Below are 19,858 nucleotides of genomic sequence, written 5' to 3'. Positions count from 1 at the left end.
AGGTCTAATTGACTATCATTGAATTGGCCGAGGACGTTGAAGATGAAGAATTTGTGGAGGGCATGTTTTCTAGAACTGGGGTTTCTGTAGAAAGCCTAGTTCCTTAGAAACACCCAGTTGAGGATATTACCATTATATGCAAATGGTTTAGAAGCTATTTTGGTGGCCAATCATATCCTCCTAGTGTAAAGGCATTTCTCCTGCTTCACTTAAATTTATGTTGGTGAGAAAAGATTTTATCCTATTTTGAAGTCCCTCCCTTAAAGTCTTCAGTTGATTTCTAACTAGTTTAAAAAAAAATTGCCGAGCATTTCCCTATTATGCCTGAGGGCTGAGGTGTAGTCAAGATGTAATTAGACTATGGCTCTGTAAAATAAAATCATTGTCCTTGGGTTAGGGCCTCATCATACCCCAGCTTGGCACTTATTTATGTTTAGGTATTTTTTTGAGTATTGCAGATACCAATCTGTCTGGCATACAACTCTCATTGTATAAAATTGTCACACATTCATCACTAATTAGCATTTCCTTTTCCACCAAATTAAAAAAAAACTATTCTGCTGCCTCTTAATGCAAAGCAAGAAGACACCGTATGACTAAGAGGTTTCTTTAAGATTGACATAGCCAACAGGGATAAATCCCTAATAAAAGAATGGCTCGATCTCAAAAGGATTTGCAACTATGGAATATAGGCGCAGATATTCGACAGTCCTTTAATCAGAAGTGCTCGTCATTCTGGGGGTGGCCACAAGGGTAAAAGTCAAAGGGCCTGAAACCAGAATTAATCATTTACTCTGACAGCTAGGCCATCTTATAGGCCATCTAAGCACCAAGGACCAGATCCAAGCTGGTTTAAGTGTGCAGGGATACACTGTACACGTTGGGTAAAAGAAAGATAGTCCAACTGTGTTAAGTTCTGCGATACAGCGGAGTTTAGGGCAATGAGCGAATGAACGGAACAGCCTTGAGCCCTTTAGAGAAACATTTTCCATATGCTAGACAAATAGGAATGGAAAAAGACTAGAGAAAATTGGAGTGAGAACAGCAGTCGCCGATAGGTCAAAAACTGATATGAAAACCAACTGAAGTTAGGATAGCATAGCTGCAGTTCCATCCAACACATAGAGTTATCATTTTATAGGAGAATGCGAAAGATTGACTAGGATCAAAAGAAAATCTCTGCCACCAGAGGAACTAAAAGATCTCAACTGGGAAGACCTGCTCCTCTTTATTAGGAGGGCAGGTCGCCTGCTTAGGAAGTCCTATCTGTGGTACAGATCTTATAATCATAGATGCATTTCCCTGTATTTAGATAATCATAAACTGAATGCTTTGGAAATCTGAAGTTAAAGTTATTTAGTTGCCTATATGTTTATGTAATTTTCTCCTATATACACTTTCTTAGAACTTATAAAAAATAATCTGTCTATAAATGTTGCCAGTGTAGAAGTTTTTGTTGACTATTGTCAGAATAGGTGCCAATTATAAAGGTCATTTATGGCGATGGGAAATAGTGTACATCTGAGTGTAGAATCTTGTGGAACCCCATTTTCTATAGTCTATTTCTATTCTATCTTCTTTAGAAAATTGTATTTTTAATTATACCTTTTAACCGCTTATCACTTTCAAAAAAAGACTATACAAATAGTGGAAGATTCTACTTCCTATTTTATGTAGCTTGCTAAGTATTCCAAAATGCCACGTCATATTAAATAATCCTTTCATGTCGAAAAGTACTGATAGTATTCTCTTTTTCTAAAGGTTTCCTAAATATAATCTTCTCATAGAGTAAGATGGTCTAGAGTACATTTTTTTTTCCTATAAGCGGCTTGGGATCACAACTGGGAAGGCCTGCACATGCACTTTCTTGCATTTAGATAATAATAAATTAGATGGTTTGCAAATCTGAACTTAAGAGTCTTGCTTTAAAAATATATTAATTAGTTTTACTATTCAGTTTCGTTAAGAAATTACAACACAAAACTGTATATAACAGGTGGCGCAAAAGTAATGTCATAATTTACATTAGCTGGTATTTTCACAAATGTCATCAAATTTCACTGTGGACATTTATGATGTAGGTATATAGAGAATTAGTTGTGAACAAGCAATGCAGCGATACACACTACAAGAACGTATGTGCGAACGAATTATTTTCACTGCTTATTTACAAAGACTCCACGTCAAATGGCCGATGAACCATTGTATCCCCTAAATGTGACTATCTGGTGTATCATTGGATATGGACCTTATTTTTTTTTAATTTTTTTGATAACCGTAGCTGAAGTCTCGATTATTGTTGGTTCCAATAGGACATAGCAGCCACTCACGCAGCTTGGGCAACTATGGAGATTTTGAGAGACACACTTTTAGGTCGAGTGATCTCTTGTTCTGGAGATGTGAACTGGCCCTCCAGATCGCCAGATCTAATAACACCAGACTTTTTTTAACAGCGGTCTTTTTTTATTCATAATAAAATACTAGCCGGTGCAAATTATGATATTACTTTTGCACCAATTAAAAAAACGTTGATACCCTGCTCTGTGACCTATTATTTTTGGAACCATTTTTACATACATATTTAGGTTGCATACTTATACAATTGTTTTAACTAATTATAAATAAGAAATAAAATTCTCTTATTATTGTTCACATTGCTGGTATTATTGTAACTTCCTTTATTTAATTAATATCTAGCAGTTCAATACCAGCCAATACCTACGCATAGCCTACATTTATTTGAAACATGTCCTCTGGCAAGACAATTTTTTAAAATACAGATAACACATGATAATTATTTGTATTTAACATAATCGGCTTGCTATTTACAAAATATCATAAGTTCGCTGAAAATATAATATTATGTGAAAAAAGTTATTATTGCACAACATACAGGATAAAACTTTTAAGCTTTTTTTAGAAGATCTTCGCTTTAAAATTAAATATAAATAGTTGGTCCAAAAAAGTCCTCATATAAACTTTAAACAAGAAAGATAAAAAGATTTTGGTCAGATAAAATTATAATTCGAAAGCCTTTACCTTATGCCGAGGAGAACTATCAGATTTTTATTATAAGTTATTTAAATAAATTATTTTTAATGAAATTGCATTCCACTAAATTATCATATCTTGTTTAAAAGTTAAGATGGGGGGACCGTAATATATATTAATTTTTCATTTTACTTACAAAAATAAAGTGCGAAATAAGATCTTCTACATATTCAAATTCGAAAATAAATTATAAAAAGTACATTTATTAACTACTTTTATATTGACTTTAATGGTATTTATAATACAACCAGTCCTCACATGGCATTATTATTCTCAAAAAATTAAAGCTACTTATATAGATTTGTAGTTAGTTTAAAATATAACAACCCCAACGAATAATTACAAAATTAAAGCTTTATAATTGTATGAATTACTCAAAAATACAAACATAAAAACTCTGACAGGTGTTTAATTAAACTAAAATAAAATATTTTTTTATTAAGTTACATTATAAAACAACATTGTCAAAGTTTTTATTAAATATAATAATCTAAACCATGATCTATCCAGTTTAATGTAAAACATTATTCAGTAAGCCGTATGCAGGCATTTATAAATGAAGGGACAAATTAAAGTGGATAAATCTGTAGCAAATAAAATAAATATAGAATATTGCTATAAATAAATAGAAATAAAATAATTACATTTTACAGTTTTTATCCTAACACTAATATTACAATATCGCAACAGCCTCTTGTGAATGTTGGTCGCGGTCTGAAGTTTCGACCACCATAAAGCGTTAAGATAATTAGGTCCAAAAAGTTAGAATTTGCTTATATTACTGAATTTTTTATTTAAATCTTAATAACCTTTTAAATGATTTACTCAATTTAATAAAAATAGGTAAAAATTCGTCAAGTAACAGCCTTTGGGGGCACATTTATGCGTCTGATGATCTTTTTCTGTTAATATCTAGTCTCTTAATTTAATGTTGCGTCTATTGTTTCTTATTTTTAAATTGTCTCTAATGATTTTTACAAAAAACAATAAAGTAATTTTTTTTAAATACCTTTTGTAAATTACTCAGTTAGGTATCTAACCACCGGATATAATTTAAAGTTAAGATTTTTTTTTCACTGGCAACGTTATGAGAAAGGGGTATGTCAATGCAGTCTACTCGTACCTAATTGGTTATTAAGCTCGTTGCTATTGAAAAATTCAGCTCGTGATGGACGCAGATTCGTGGTATTTGGTTGTTTTCAAAAAATTTTAGTTGTTTAATTTGGTTTTTGGTTGTTTCAAAATTACTAAAGTATTTGTTCAGCATTTATTTAAGTTTGTATTCTTATAAACAAAATGTTTTCAAAAGTACAGCCTCAATTTCTCTTGACCTTTATTTGTTATGGCATGACGTTTCGTCTCGGATTTAAGACTTCTTCAGACGGCTGTTAAGATAATATGAAAACGTTTTGAAAATTACAACAAAATGCAAATCTAGGATACAAACAAACGCGCAAACATAACAACAGTTACATAATCACAAAACTTAAAACATTTAACAAACCCAAAGTTGACTATAGGGTAATTCGAGGATAGATGGCGCAGAAGGTAAGATGGGGCAATGGTTTTACAGCGCTGCCGCTAACGTTAAAGGGGAGCGGCTGTGCTCTGAGGTACTTCAGTTCATATCAGGCATGCCACCGCACCGTTTGTGTTCATCGTTAAATGTCCACTTAAATATCAATTTATACGTGATTCGTATAATGCAAAAATATTTGTCGGAATTCCTTCTTTGTGCTAGTGAGCTTTAAATATAACAATAATTTGAATCACAATATCGTCTCAGGTAAGTAAAAACATTTAAGTTTTGTTATATAACATCAAAATAGCGCATATTTCAAAACTTGTTTAGTTTTTGAGGTGCGCCATCTCTCCTCTCACAACGAGGATAGATGGGTCACTTATTTTTGAGGTGAGATGGCTCATTAATATTTATTTTTCTTTTTAATATGCCCACCAAATACAAGCGTGCTGGAAGTTGTTCAAGGGCTAGTTGGACCGAACAACAGTTAGCCGACGCCATTCAAGCCGTTAATGAAAATAGAATGGGAGTTAATGAGGCTGCTCGTAATTTTGGGGTTCCGGCAACCACTCTACGAAGAAGAAAATTGGCAGACAATATAAAGAAAGGTCCTCTTGGACCCTCCTCCACGTTAGGCGAAGCTGCTGAAAAAAAGTTGGCCACACATATCCTAAAACTTCAAAAAAATTGATTTTCTCCTACTCGAACTGATGTGCGAAGTATGGCTTTTAGATTGGCCGGACAGCTGGGTATTAAACATAATTTTAATAAGGAATTGAGATTAGCTGGTTATCCGTGGCTGCAGTTATTCCTGCAGAGAAACTCAAGGCTGTCAGTGAGAAAAGCAGAAGGGGTCTCCATTAATCCATCCTTGGGTATGAACAAAAAAGATGTTGAGACTTACTTTCAGCTGCTAGAAAATACTATGACCGAGAATGATCTTATGAATAAACCTGGACACATCTACAATATGGATGAGACGGGTTTACAACTTAATAATATGCCGGGGCATGTTATTGTTAAGAAAGGATCTAAAAACATCGCAAGTATCAGCTCCGATGAAAAGGGAGAAACCATTACAGTTATAGCCTATTGTAATGCGGAAGGCATTTTTCTTCCCCCAACCTGCGTCATGAAAGGAAAAAACAAAAAGCAAGAGTTCGAGGATAGGATGCCTCCGGGATCCTTGGTTTATATGTCAGAAAGATCGTCTTATGTCAACAGTGACATATTTTTTCAGTGACATATTTGTCAGACAGGGACAGTTTTGTTACTGCTTGATGGTCATGCTTCACACTGCAATAACGTTGAGATGTTAGAATACTGTATTAAACACAACAATAAAACAAACAATTAAAAATAATCCAGGACGAAAGCTCACTAGATTACAATTTGGAAAGTTACTTGCTGAAGGATGGAACAAGTCTGCAACTGTAAATAATGGAACTTCGGCGTTCAAGGCTACGGGAATTATGCCATTTAATCCTTCTGCTATCCCAGATGACGCCTATTTGACTGAAAATAGTATCGTACTTGAGGCTCCCGATGCAGGTGAAAATAAAATTCCAGATGGTAGTTCTCAAAGTTTTACCAAAGCTTTATCTGATGATAATCAACAACCTGGCTGCAGTTGGCAGACTAAAGATGATTCTATACCAGACCAGAAAATGAATCGGTTACAGAAGCTAATGCAAATACTCTCGTCAAAAGTACCCCTGGAAAAATGCTATACATAATTTCACCTGTTCCAGTTGTTTCCGCTAACATTAATTCGGTTCGCAAAAGGAGCAAGCACCTGGCGGAAATTTTAACTACAGAGACAAGAATTGGCGAAAAAAAGAACAAAGCGTCTAAAAAAACACAGAAAGAAATAAAGATCACTAAATTAAAACCAGTTTTGAAGAAGCCAAAAGTGACCAAAAAGAAAATTGAGAAAGCTGCCACAAGCGACTCATCCTCAGACGAAGATCTAGAGCCACCGACATTGGATGACTTCAGATGATATGGACGACGATGACCAGGCTTGCACCGGTTGTGGCGAAATATATTCCCAAACCACAAAATCTGACGACTGGGTTAATTGCTTGCGTTGCACCAGATGGTTTCACGATTCCTGTTCCAAGTTTGTGAACTTTTGCCACGACTGTGGTGTGGTTGTATGCAAAACAAAGTGACATTTTGGCCAAAACACCTTTTTTTTCGTTACGCCATCTCACCTCAGCACCGTAGGGGAGATGGTTTTTGTAAACTATTTTTATTTTTTTTTCTGAATTATAAGTTTTTATTTTTTAATGCATTTAATTGGTTAATACATGTTTCTAAACTCAATAAAGATTCGTTAAAAAAATGAACAGTAATTCTAATTCAACACATAGAAATGTTACCGTGACATTTTAAAACCTGGGCCATCTATCCTCGAATTACCCTAAGTCTAGGTCTCGTCACTTAAAAAATCCACAAAAAAACTTTACAATTAAACTATAGTATCAGTATCGACATCAGTCAGTTAGGTACATATATGAAGAACAAAAACATGACCTTCAAGACAAGAATTTTTTTTAAATCAAATACTTAAAGCCTGCGTTTGGAGAAGAAACAACTAGATGGCACACGGAACATTTTTTGTGTTCAGGATTCTTGATATTCTTATTTTAGTGAAATAAGCATTAATGTAATTTAAGAATAAAGCTATAATTTTGCAAGCTATTCTGATAATCAGCCCATTTATTAACATTTTTGTACTCGCTTATATAACACGACTCTAGTAGTATCTTTTATAAAGGTTACTCTCTCTATAAAAGATTCTAACCATGTTAAAGTTATATAAAGCCCAGAATAATTATCGTTTAGATTTTTTAAATGATTTTTATTGGTTCGACTTTTTGTGATGTAACTGAGATACTTGAACAATATTAGAGGTAAGTATCTGACAAGAAAGACAATCAACCTTATAAACCACATTACTATTTTCATAAGAGGAATGGGATCTTTAATTTTATAAAAAATTACGTTAGTTTCGTTAGAAGAAGACCAAGCCGCTGTAATATCAAGTAGTTTGAGATTAATATTCATTTATTTTTTTAAGAATGAAGAAAAAGGCAGCTTTAAATAGGTCACTTCTCGATTCCTAACTATGTTGTTGGTTATATTATTATTAGTTTGATGTGTCGAATGAGTAATATTTTTTAATTCCCTAAGTCTCTTTTTGATCGTAAAATTTAAAAGTTTTTCAGGAAAGCTGTTTTTTGCAAGGGTAGATTTTATTAATTGAAGATTATCTTTAATAAACCTGTCAACAAAAAATAAAACTGCTCTGTCCCCAAGATTATCGATCGTAGCAAGTTTATATCTATTAGGGTAATTAGAATTAAAATCTAAAATTTTAGGTTTATCCTCAACAATATTAAATAAGGTTTTAAGTATTTGATTTAGAAAAATATTTGTCGTAAAGGTCATATTTTTGTCCTTTATATGCGTACAATGTACCTGACTAGTATATGTCGAAATTGATACTATAGTTTAGTTTTCAAGTTTTTTTGTGGATGTTTTAAGTGTCAAGACTTATACTTACATTTTATAATTCTGGTCAATTTTGTGTTTGTTGAATGTTCTAAGTTCTGTAATTATGTAACTGTTGATTTGTTTACGTGTTTGATTGTATCCTTGGTTCGTATTTTGTTGTTTTTTCCAAAATGGCTTAATTTTATCATTTTGGATTCCCAGACAATACATAGTACTAATCACTCGCATGCATCTACACATGTTATAAGTAAATACGGAGAGAGGCATGTGCATTTTTTTGTGTAGAATGAGATGAGCATTGTTGCATTGAATATTTATTAATAAATGTTAAACAGTGGCTAATATATAAACACACTTACATATTAAAATTATTGATTTATATAAATTATAATTATTTATATGTTTTTAGGTAATTTTTTTCCGCAACCCAGTTTGATGGAGCCTTGATATTTATTTGTAAGCCATTAATATTAAGCATTTAGCTATCAAAAATTAGTTGAAATGAATAAGTACCACACAATATTATTTCTACATGCAATTTTTTATATCTTGAAAAACAATTTTAATATTATTATTCTATAAATAATAAAAGAAGTAATAATTATCTGGCCAAAGAGAGAATGGGCAGATAAAGTAACGCCAGGAAGTAAACGTAGACGTACGACGTAATCTAGGTAAATTTGATCTTTGCGGTGATGGTGTTTAATTTATGAAATAGAAATAAACAAAACTTAGAACACTAATTATTAATTTTTGTTGTGCTGTTGGTGGTACAAGAGACAAAGTTCGAATTAATTATGGACAAAACTCTTAATGCATTATATTAGAGATTCAGATTTTAGCGACGATGATGTAAAAGATGCACTCTTTTGGGATTTATTTCAGACCGAGAATTTTATTTAAACATACAAAAAAAAGTTGTTTACTCGGTTATACATAATTGATGCTGTTCGCAAGTAATCGCAGATAAGCGTATAAAGTTTGGATCGTCGTTAAAGAGCCGTATGCCTACGTATCACGTAGAGCATTAACGTAAAAGTGGGCATGCGCAGCTAACAATTTACACGTATACGTTATTGGAATCACTTCATCTCTCTTATATGCACATGCGCTTTTACGCATATCGCGTGTATGCGGGCGTTCTGGTGATAAATAGTAAATCTTAGAACATTGAATGCTTAGAGTAAGCCTAGCTGCAAACCATAGGCAAGGTTGTTTGAGTTCACCATCTCTCAGACAATGATGTCAAATCGACTTTTCAATTTTTCATTCAATATATAATTTTCTTAATCCACTACATATTTTTTTAATGTGTATTTGTAACAGGTAAAAAATGTACATGTTAATGAAAAAAAAGCAACTTGGCAACGTAGAATACCTCTATGTTTACAATCCACGTATCTGAAGTTGCCATTGTTTTTCTAGTTATTTTTTCATATCTGTGAAGCTAGCGCCCGATCGATATCCAGCAACCAAAAATCTAGAACGTAGCATATGTCGTTTCTAGCAACCTATTTATAGTACGCGCCCGCTGTTATTTAATCGATATAATGCCCATATCTCCTGAAATTCCCAAGGAATTTCAATATTTTTTTATAAATCGATTTATAGTGGTTATAAACCTTTACAAACTAAAGTTTTTTGGTAAAAAATTATTGAATTGTTAGATATTAAAAAATATAAACAGCTATGTAACTCCTAACGGCTATAAGGAAAAGTTTTATCCATATCATTTGGCAGTTATAGCCGTTTATAACGTCGAACTCAATAATTTTAAATCAAAACACGTTGTAGAGGTGTGCAACCATCTCCAATCCGTTTAGATATTTATTATATATTACAGAAGAAAGTTTAGTTCAAATCCTTTGGAAGTTAACCTTTTAATTCATTTTTACAAAAAAAGCTTAGTTTGTCGCGGTTTATACCCACTATAAACCGATTTAGTTATCCATTGTTAGTATCTAGACAAAAAATTATTAAAGCTCCTTTGAAATTCTAGGAGATACGGGCATTATATCGATTAAATAATAATGGGCGCAGACTATATGTTCCTGGTAAACGACATATGCTGCGTTCTTAATTTTGGTTGCTGGATATCGACCAAATACTACCTTCATTTTTGCATACATTAATTTTGCGGCATTTTGGGTTCCAATAAGCAATTAATTTGCTAGATTATAATAATATACTTTACACATTTTTATTAATATTTTGGTAGCCAATACTCAATAGATACTTCACAAATATGCCGTCTTTTATATTATAACCTAGAAGGATGATACCATTGACACCCAACTGCGAAAGGAACAATTTGAATTTCCTTTTTTCCAATATATGTGGCCCATAGAAACGTATCATCCATTTTTCTCTAAGAGACCAAACGAAAACAAAAACAAAGGTAAGGACACAAAGTCACGGTCTCATCCAAACATTGGACAACGAACCTGGTCTTCGGACCAGAGTCTACCAATCGATAAACCGACTCGAAGGTCCAAAACCAAAAAGGAAAAGAGAAAGGAAGAATGATTTCATTTGTTCAGACAGTTGGAACTAAGTTCTTTCAATCTCTTGTTGTCCCACAAATCCCAAATTGCCTGAAATGTTTCATTATTCAACTATCTTCAGGTTATAAAGTCCAGGCACTTACAACTTGGAAGAAAACAAGAAAAAGAGAAGAGGAAGAAAAATTTAATTCTCTTATTATTAAGGTGTCATTAATTTACCACTCAAATAGGATGTTTATTTTTTGTATGAAGACCCGGTACTGTGGTCAAATGATGAACAATAGATGATTTCGTTCATAATATGCAATCTAACAACACTGTTTTTGTCCTAAATAAATATATATTAAATAATATCAAATTTAAGTACTATATATTGGATGATAGTTTTTGTTCTTCTAGGTTATTTAATTTATTTAAATTTTATATATAAATATTTAGTACAAAAAGTGTATTGAGAGGTTAAGGTTTATGGACGAAAAACAGTGATTTTTTAAAACAATTTCTTACTGGTAAACTGTATGGGGTGGGTGAGGGGCAAAGGGTAGTATTGTTAAAAAGCGGGTGTTGTTTTATACAAAAAATTGTTTTAAAAAACACTACCCTTACAAACTCCCACCCACCCCTTGCAGTTTACCAGTAAGAAATTCTTTTGATATGTGACCCACTTCAGACTTCTTTATAGTTTTTAGCAAAAAGGGAGTTTTAAGACTTAATACTAATTAAAAAACGCACTGAAATCACTCAAAACATCTTTTTAATATTAATACTGTACGAAAGGTGCACCATCCAAAAGTAAACAACGAGCACAGTTGCCAAATAGTAATACCTTTATTGCGAGAATATTTCTGGGCAAAATCTACAGCGTTGCGGGTGTGTGTAGAATTTTGGTGATTTAAAGAATCTAAATTAAAAATATTAATTATTATTAGTGTTTAGTGTAAATATAGTATAAAATAGTTTTGGTTATTAAACGAGTTTCACTCTTTCTTTTGCCTTATCATAAAGAATGCAACTCAGTTTCTGCTAATTAAAATAATTTATTATATCACTTTATTTTCTTCTGTTAAAATTGAGTGATCACTGGCAACATGGAATACTAAGCATGTTTATCAATAAAAATATCCCCTCTGCCCCCTGTGTAGATGTTGCGCTCAATCCAAAGCAGCCAATGTTTATTCTAGTGTATTCAATGTTCTAAGTAGTAAATACATATTATTTAGTTTTTAACTTCGATGGAATTTTTTCCAACGGCGTTAGCGTTTTTTTGTGTAGACAAAAATTAAAAAAAAAATGCATGGCAGAATATTTTGTAAAATAAGCACTTTGGGTAGGTGTTAAAAAGTTTTTAATTTATATAAAGAACTACAAAAGATGTGAGGAAAATGACATGCACGCAGTCTCCCCTCCGACATAACATAATACAATCTACAGTAGCCATGGACTAATTATACAATATAAAATACTTTGTTTGGCCTGGTGTTGTGCCAAACTGTCTTTTAAATGTATCCTTATATTTTGCATTTAATATGGATATCCTGTTCCAGATACCTTCCTTTTATTTAAAAAGAAGACATCTCAATTTGAGCTTGATTTTATCACGGTAGGATGTTTTAATTTTTCTGTTAGCCGCTAGGGGTGCGATGCTTGCAAATTCATTATCTTATTAGGTATTTATTAATATCTTTTAATTAGCTGAAAAACCATTTATCAGACTAAAAGTTACACATTTAACCCCATTCGAGTCCTAAAATTCAAACCTGTGTTTTTATTTTCTTTAAGATCATTTAAGAAGATTCATAGGTCTCAACTAAAGATATCGAAGTTAAGATGTTATTGACATCAGGTAATAAGAAGACTTAGAATGAGACTAAACAAAATTAAACGGAGTTTAATCCTTTTAAAACAATTTTAAAGATGTCATTGAGGAAAAAGGAGCTGGATCCAAGCAATTTTTAATAATTTAGTTATGCAGGATGTTCCGTTGATCATGTTACAAACTTCTAGGGCAGATAGAAAACGTCAAAAGAAAAACAAAAGTTTATATAAACATGGGTCCAGAAAAGCTTCCTCAGGGAGCTAGAGCTCTTTGAAAATAACCTTTAAAAACTAGTTTTTTTTTAATAGCTCCGGAACTACTTTAGCTACCGCAACCAATTTTGGGAGGTAAATTATTGTTAGTACGTTTATTCTTTTGAACCTACTAAATAAAAAAAATATTTACCAGGGGTTCAGAATGTACCGACCGTACCATGTACCGACTTTTACTAAGAGCACCTTTTTTATGTAAAAAGCATAGGAACATCATAATCTAATGCCCAAACGGGCAGAAATTAAAGTCTTAAAGAAATGGGCCTAAATTTACCAAATACCCCCCTGATTCTGAAGCCCCTGGTAAATATTTTTTTTATTTAGTAGATTCAAAAGAATAATCGAACTAACAATAATTTACCTCCCAAAATTGGTTGCGGTAGCTAAAGTAGTTCCGGAGCTATTAAAAAAAAACTAGTTTTTAAAGGTTATTTTCAAAGAGCTGTAGCTCCCTGAGGAAGCTTTTCCGGACCCATGATTATATGAACTTTTGTTTTTCTTTTGACGTTTTCGATCTGCCCTAGAAGTTTGTAACATGATCAACGGAACACCCTGTATATAGTAAAGTTTGCTTATTATATTTTACGAATGGATGATTATGAACCTTAAGCAAAATTCTAACTTTTTACGTGATCACAATACTATTGTATGGTGTCTTATATAAACGATATTGAAAACATTACAAATGTCTTAAACTACACCCAAATCAGCCCATTTAACAAAAGCTTAAAACATTTGTTATGGTTCTTACTGTATCGAGTAAATTGAGCTTTAACTTTTTTTAACCTCTACAACATAAATCCTTCTAATTTACAAAAAAGTTTTCGTGGAATAAACTTATTTATCTTACGTTTACCAATTTAATCCTAAAAAGTCAGCTTGGTTCTGTGTTAAATATTTAGAACATATTTTTCGTTTCCGAATTACATTGGATATCACACTGAATTAAAAAAGAGTTGTTTTTGTCTATCTTAACAATGTTTTTTTGTTATTTGATTTTTGCACTTCACTCATCACACAAAACGTAATTAAGTATAGTTGAAAATATCATGCATACTTTCACTATAACTTTTAAGCTTGAATACTATCTAAGGATTATGATATAAAAGGGAAACTAATAATATTTATTGCATTAAAAAGTGTTTTGTTTTTATACTAGGTAATTATTATTAAGTAGTTATAATAAAAGTGTGCACATATTTATTGCTGAAGAGATACTTTATAAGCGAGAAAACTATCACTAAAAATTTTAGATGTTGTTACATTAGTTATTAGCGAATTTTCGAAGGAGGCATAATAAAATTGTATTAATTTATAGGTTATATTAAAATTCATCTTTTCGCGTTTCAAGGAGTAACGAACTGAACTTACCTTAAAGAAAAATTACTTTAACTGATATTACGTGAGTAAGGTTGTCACATGCTACGCATGTTTCTATATCATATACCGCAGAACAAAAGAATTGGTTGAGATAGATGCTATTTACTGTGGATTGATTTGAATGTTCTACTATCTAAATCTTTTCATTAGAGGCTTCGTTTTCTTTTATTCAAATATGAACCTTCTCTTGTTTTAAACTTTCCTCTGTAGGGGAGAACGGGTAACAATGAGTCACGGGGTACAATAAAACACTTGAAATATTTACGTTATTTAAAAGTATATGTAAGACGACATCTATTGATAGTGTTGTCAAATATCAGCATTTCGAAGTAATTCTGTTGAGACAAACGTCAGTCGTTCGGCAACGCTGCATCCGTAAACACATGCGTTATTGCAGTCGAAAGTAAAAAAACGCGTGAAATAATTAAAAGTGATAAAGACAATGTTTCGACAAGTCCTACGTGACTTATCTTACTCTTAGTAAAGGCGAAGAGACCCTAAAGGTAAGATTCGGTAATTTTTTTAATTTTTAATATACATAAACATAGTTTAATAACCGATATTCTAGAATATTGATCTTGGGATAACAATGAGACAATCACTAGAGGGTAACAATGACATCTCATTATTTTCCAACCATTTTTGTCTAATTTTTGTCTTTTCTTTATCTAAATTCTTTTGTAGGTTACAATGCCTAGATTTCCCCAAAGAAAAACTGAAAAGGGTTTTTTCTAAAGATGTAAGAAGGGAGACTGTAAACTTAGTAAATGCAAGATTTATTCGTTTAGTAGCCAAAGAGAAAAAGCTTGTTCCCGGCCAGATATGTCCAGAAACAATAAGCAGACCCTGGACAAATTATAGGACCAAATTATAGCGTTAACAAAATATTTACCACAGAACAAGAAAATGATTTGGCAGATTATAAACTACAATGTAACTTGTTCAAAAATGTTCTACGACCTGTCAATGGTAGAAATAAAAAAGATATCTTTTAAAGTAGCGGCCATATATCAAATAAAATGTCTGGATAAATAGCAAAAGCAACAAATAGCAGAAATTTAAAGGATGGTAGGCTTTATGAATAGACATAAAAATTTATCTTTGAGATTAGCAAAAGGGTTAAGCTTATCACGACCTGCTTTATTTAATGAACATAATTTTTAAAAATTTAATTTGGAAAACAACAAACGTCATGAAAAAAACACCCACCATTAGCAAACTCTAGCAGAATTTTTAACCTAGACGAAACGGCTACAAAAACTATTCCAGGCGAGTCTCGTGTTGTTGCAAAAAAGGACAGTAAACAAATCTGTAGACTAACTAGTGCTCTTATTAGCATCTTGGTTATAACTGGCTCTTTTGTGAGTGATGTTGGAAACACTACTCCACCCGCCATGATCTTTTCTAGGGTTAATTTCAAGCAACATATGTTATTTGGAGCTTCTCCTGGCACTTTGATACTTACGCAGCCTACAGGATGGATGATTTCCCAATAAATGATAAATCATTTTATTCAGCACACTAACACCTCTTTACAAAATCAATCCCTTTTATTATTTGATAATCATGAGAACCATATAGTTTATCGGGCAATTAAATTAGTAAAAAAACCTGGATTTAAGGTATTAACAGTACCACCTTATTCAGGCAACAAAATGCAGCTTCTTGATAAAGGAGTATTTAAGTCATTTCAGACCTATTATTATGATGCGCATGATTACTGCATAACTAGAAATCCAACAAAGACTTTTTCTCTCTATAATGTTGCAGAATGCGTTGGAATCGCCCACGCTAAAGCAAGGATTCCAAAAAATATTCAATCAGCTTTTAGGAAAAACTGTAATTTTTTCATTTGATCGTTATGTATTCAGATAAACCGACTCTGCCCTTTTACTACGCTATCTGAGTCTTCAACTTCCAATATAGCAATTACATCAGCTTCTTCATCGCCAGGTAATTATTTAGCAAACTGATGAATCTCGCGAGTTTATTTCACCGAGAGATTTTAAAGGGTTTCTTACAGCGGAAGAAAGGAAGTCAAACCCAGAAAAAGGGAGGGAATTTTTATATCTACAGACACTCCCAAGCTGGACTTAAAGAGTCACAGACCCCTAAAAAAGTACTCAAAGTAGTTAATAAAACCAAAAGGAAGGTTTTTAATTCAGACGAATCTGATGTTAAATCATTTAATGAAGATTTGGCAATGGATTTTTTAGAGAAAAATCTTGAGAAAGGAAATTATGTTTTGGTTAAATTTAATACATCGATCTTTTATGTGGGACGAGTTCTTACCGAAATAGACAAAGATAAAGTATTTTTCTTGCGAAAAGCCTTAAAACTGAATGGATTTATAATACCTCAAGAAACTGATATAGACCTAGTTACCTTAGATTCAATCGAAATGGTTTTGGCAAAGCCAATATTAAATGAAATTTATATTTTTTCCTTATAAAATATAAATTTAAAAATCGTTTTTTAAATAAGAATTATTGATATACTAGGGTTATACTAACATCGATTAAAGAAAAAAATTTTGAAAAATAAAAAAAAGTGTCTTATTGTTACCCGTTCTTCCCTATATTTACATTTCCGTTTCTTTTTTTAATTAATGCTTTATTGAAAATTTATGTAATATTTTGATTTTATAATGAAAATACTCGCATCTAATTGAAATTAATTTTTAATACCGTGCAATTGCTGATTATTTTTAATGTTAGTTTTAGCTACTTAAAGACAAAATACCAAAAGTATTTTTAGACGTTTTCTCCTATGCATCTCTTACATATCGCAAAGAAACGATGCTGCCTTGCTAAACTTCTCATTTTGTTTGAACGAATTTGTCATTCATTATATACTCATAGGATTTTATTATTCAGCTTCTTTTACAGGCTGCTTAGAACTTTTTTTGCGAACATGAGCTTTGAGTTTTTATTTTTTCCTTTTTTGGATTACTACTTTTACGGATTTCAAAATTTCAAGTCTTCTTTCAAGCAGCAACCACATTAACTATTTTTCTTTAATATCAGCTTAAAACTCATGTATGACTTAAATATGATCTGTTTAAAGGACAATCATATATATACTCGACAAAAATAGTATATAATTGCTTTTAGTGCAATATCCTATTGCTATAATGTAACGTTTTTATCAACTCAAAATCCTTGTGATCAGATCCAATTTAAGGCAGCAATATTTATTTATAGAATCAATAATTATGATTTGCTAAACGCCTATTTCACCAAATCTTAGATTCTTGGATTGTTAGGACTTAAACAGGTAAAGTCTAGTAAAACAAACGAATATATAGATGTTACTATTTCAAAAAGTTTATCTTCCGATAAAAGAATTTTATTTAACAAACGGTTTCAAGTACGTGACTCCTTCGCCTATTCGCCTGCCTCTTTCGAAACTCATTAAACTCCTCTTTCATAGCTTGTACCCGCGCATCAATATTATCATACCGACTTCTTAACAAAAATCCTTTTCTTTGAGGCCCAGAACCTCCATCCACTACATCAACGTCCCTTGAACCAGTCGGAGTTGATGGAGTAGGTGTGGGAGTACTGGGATCAAACTCGTAGTGACCGTCAACGCTACCAACATCAACAGCTTTATGTAAATGATCCGAGGCTGACGGGCTGCTAGACGCTAACTCCAGCCAGTGTCTCATTAGCGAAGGAGGTGGAGGAAGCATGGGCGGTGCAGGAGGAGGTCTATACGGCGGTAACCTCCAGTCTATAAAAGTGCTGCCACTGTGTGAGCTCTGGTTCTGCTGAGAGGTATTCTTGCTACCGAAACCGCTTGAACTAGATCGACTCTCTGGAGAGCGATCTAGATGATCCAATTCGGGAGCACTGCGCGCTAAGCGGGCGTGGCGTGGGGCTAAAAGTCTACCAGTTCGTGCACGCGTGTTAATCGTTCGCGGACTCTCGAGTAAAGGTTGTACCGGTACGAATCCTTGATGTTCCTCGTGTATAGCTCGTAACGGTGGCAACTCTTGCGAGTACCTCTCGTGAACCGAACGTAATTGCATAAAACCCGGCGGAGTAGGGAACGATCTCTCGCCGGAACTCGTGTACCGCACTGAACTTAAGTCACTAAAGTACATAGGAGTCCAAGGGGATAACAAAAACCCACTGGAGTTTGTAGGGGAACTGCTCTGAAACTTGGGAGTCTGGGGACTATATATGGTAGGGACAAATTGCAATGTAGGATGGTTAATATAGGTGGGTAGCCTATGAGGATTTTCAATCACGTAACCAAGAGGGGCTGCGGACTGGCCCGAGGCATCAGTTCTTAGACTTAACTGACTGGGATAACCAACTAGAGGCCTTCTCCAAGAAGCTCTATTTAAAATGCCTCTTTTGCTTGGTAGAAAGCCTCCGTCGTCACTGCTTGAGGCGTTAGAGGGGGTTCCCGAGCGCAGCTCATTGGGGTCTACTAAGATGAATCTGCCGTCGGCCGCTCTAGATATTCTGGCGAGAGATTTAGATTTGGAGGCTGATCCAGGTTGAATGTAGTCCGGGTGCCAAGTTAGACTAGACAGACTGCCAGATCGACAACGATCCCGCGGCCATATCCAATTGATGACAAATGCTATGATGCTTAGACCTGGTATTCTGCCTTTTCTAAGTCTAAATTAAAAAAATAATTTTAAAATATGTCTTTTAAATTTTAAAAAACTCGCTAGTTTTTTTACGTATTTTAAAAAACCTGTATGTGCGTGATATCTCTTGTGAAAATTAAAACATTCTTATATTAGTGGATGATTAGGAACTTAAAAATACGTACCTTCTTTAAAAGAATAGAACTTTTATTGTAATTACGTCTTTTTATATTTAAAGAATATGTTACTGCTTTTATTTTGTTTATTCTGTTATAATATATAGACAAAATATAAATTTTGTCTTTATATATATAAAGACAAAATTGTAACCATTATTTGCCACTAGATTGAAGCTCACTGAAGAACAAGATTAATTCAAATTTGTATAAAAATATAGTGGATAAATTATACTGATTAAATTATATGATTACTCGATATAATCTTCCTATTATACTGTAAAATATGATTGACTGAAAATGAAGACAAAAGTAAATGCTGTGGTATAAAGTCCATCTGGTCTAAAGAAGAACCGGACATTTTAAATAATAAAAATAAATAGATTTAAAATATGAAATAATTAAAAAATCGTACGAGGAAGAAGGCTTTTTTGTCAATTCGCCTAAAACAACAAGTATTCACATTTATAAAAACCGTAGCTGGTGAGGGGCAAGTCACATTTATAGGAAAAAAGGATGGGACTGACCCCAAATCTTTTAGACCTATCAGTCTTACATCTTTCATTCTAACATTAATGGAAAATATTGTAGACAGCCACATCAGGAATAAAATTCTGAAGAAAGCATATCTTCATGTCAACATGCTTATAGAGTGCGCAGGCTGTAGAAACCTACACTATATCAACTAACATAAATCCAGAAAACCCTGAATGAGAAAGAAATAGCTATCTGCGTTTTTCTAGATATATTTGGAGTATTTCATGACATGTCATATATAGCTGTCAAAAATGCAACGGAGAAGAGAAATTTTAACAAAACCAAAATACGATAGATTAGTCAAATGCTTGCCACATGTACAGCTGAAACAACTGTGGGTGAACAGACCACAAACATCAGAACTACTCTTGGCACCACCAAGGAGGAGTAACCTCACCCTTACCATGAAGTCGTCTAGTAGTCGATGAACTACAAATATTGACAAATCAAGGAATGATCTGCATGTAATATG

General features: G+C 32.9%; 1 protein-coding gene across 30 annotated transcripts in view; it reads right to left on the bottom strand.

The window, feature by feature from the left end:
* Positions 1–1,918: 1,918 nt before the first annotated feature.
* LOC126744584 (protein turtle) overlaps positions 1,919–19,858 on the bottom strand; it is a 735,337-nt gene continuing 717,397 nt past the window's right edge. For 22 of the 30 annotated variants that reach the window (XM_050452059.1, XM_050452074.1, XM_050452075.1 and 19 more), the window contains one exon: positions 1,919–18,701. In XM_050452059.1, coding sequence (XP_050308016.1) covers positions 17,420–18,701 — 1,282 coding nt within the window. In that variant the 3' untranslated portion in view covers positions 1,919–17,419. The remainder of the gene's footprint in view (positions 18,702–19,858) is intronic. The other 8 variants (XM_050452081.1, XM_050452082.1, XM_050452084.1 and 5 more) reach the window with 6 other exon arrangements.

This window comes from Anthonomus grandis, chromosome 14 (genome assembly GCF_022605725.1).
Source record: "Anthonomus grandis grandis chromosome 14, icAntGran1.3, whole genome shotgun sequence".
Taxonomy (NCBI): Eukaryota; Metazoa; Arthropoda; class Insecta; order Coleoptera; family Curculionidae; genus Anthonomus; species Anthonomus grandis.
Note: the sequence above shows the minus strand (reverse complement) of the source record. Positions and strands in the feature narration are given on the sequence as shown.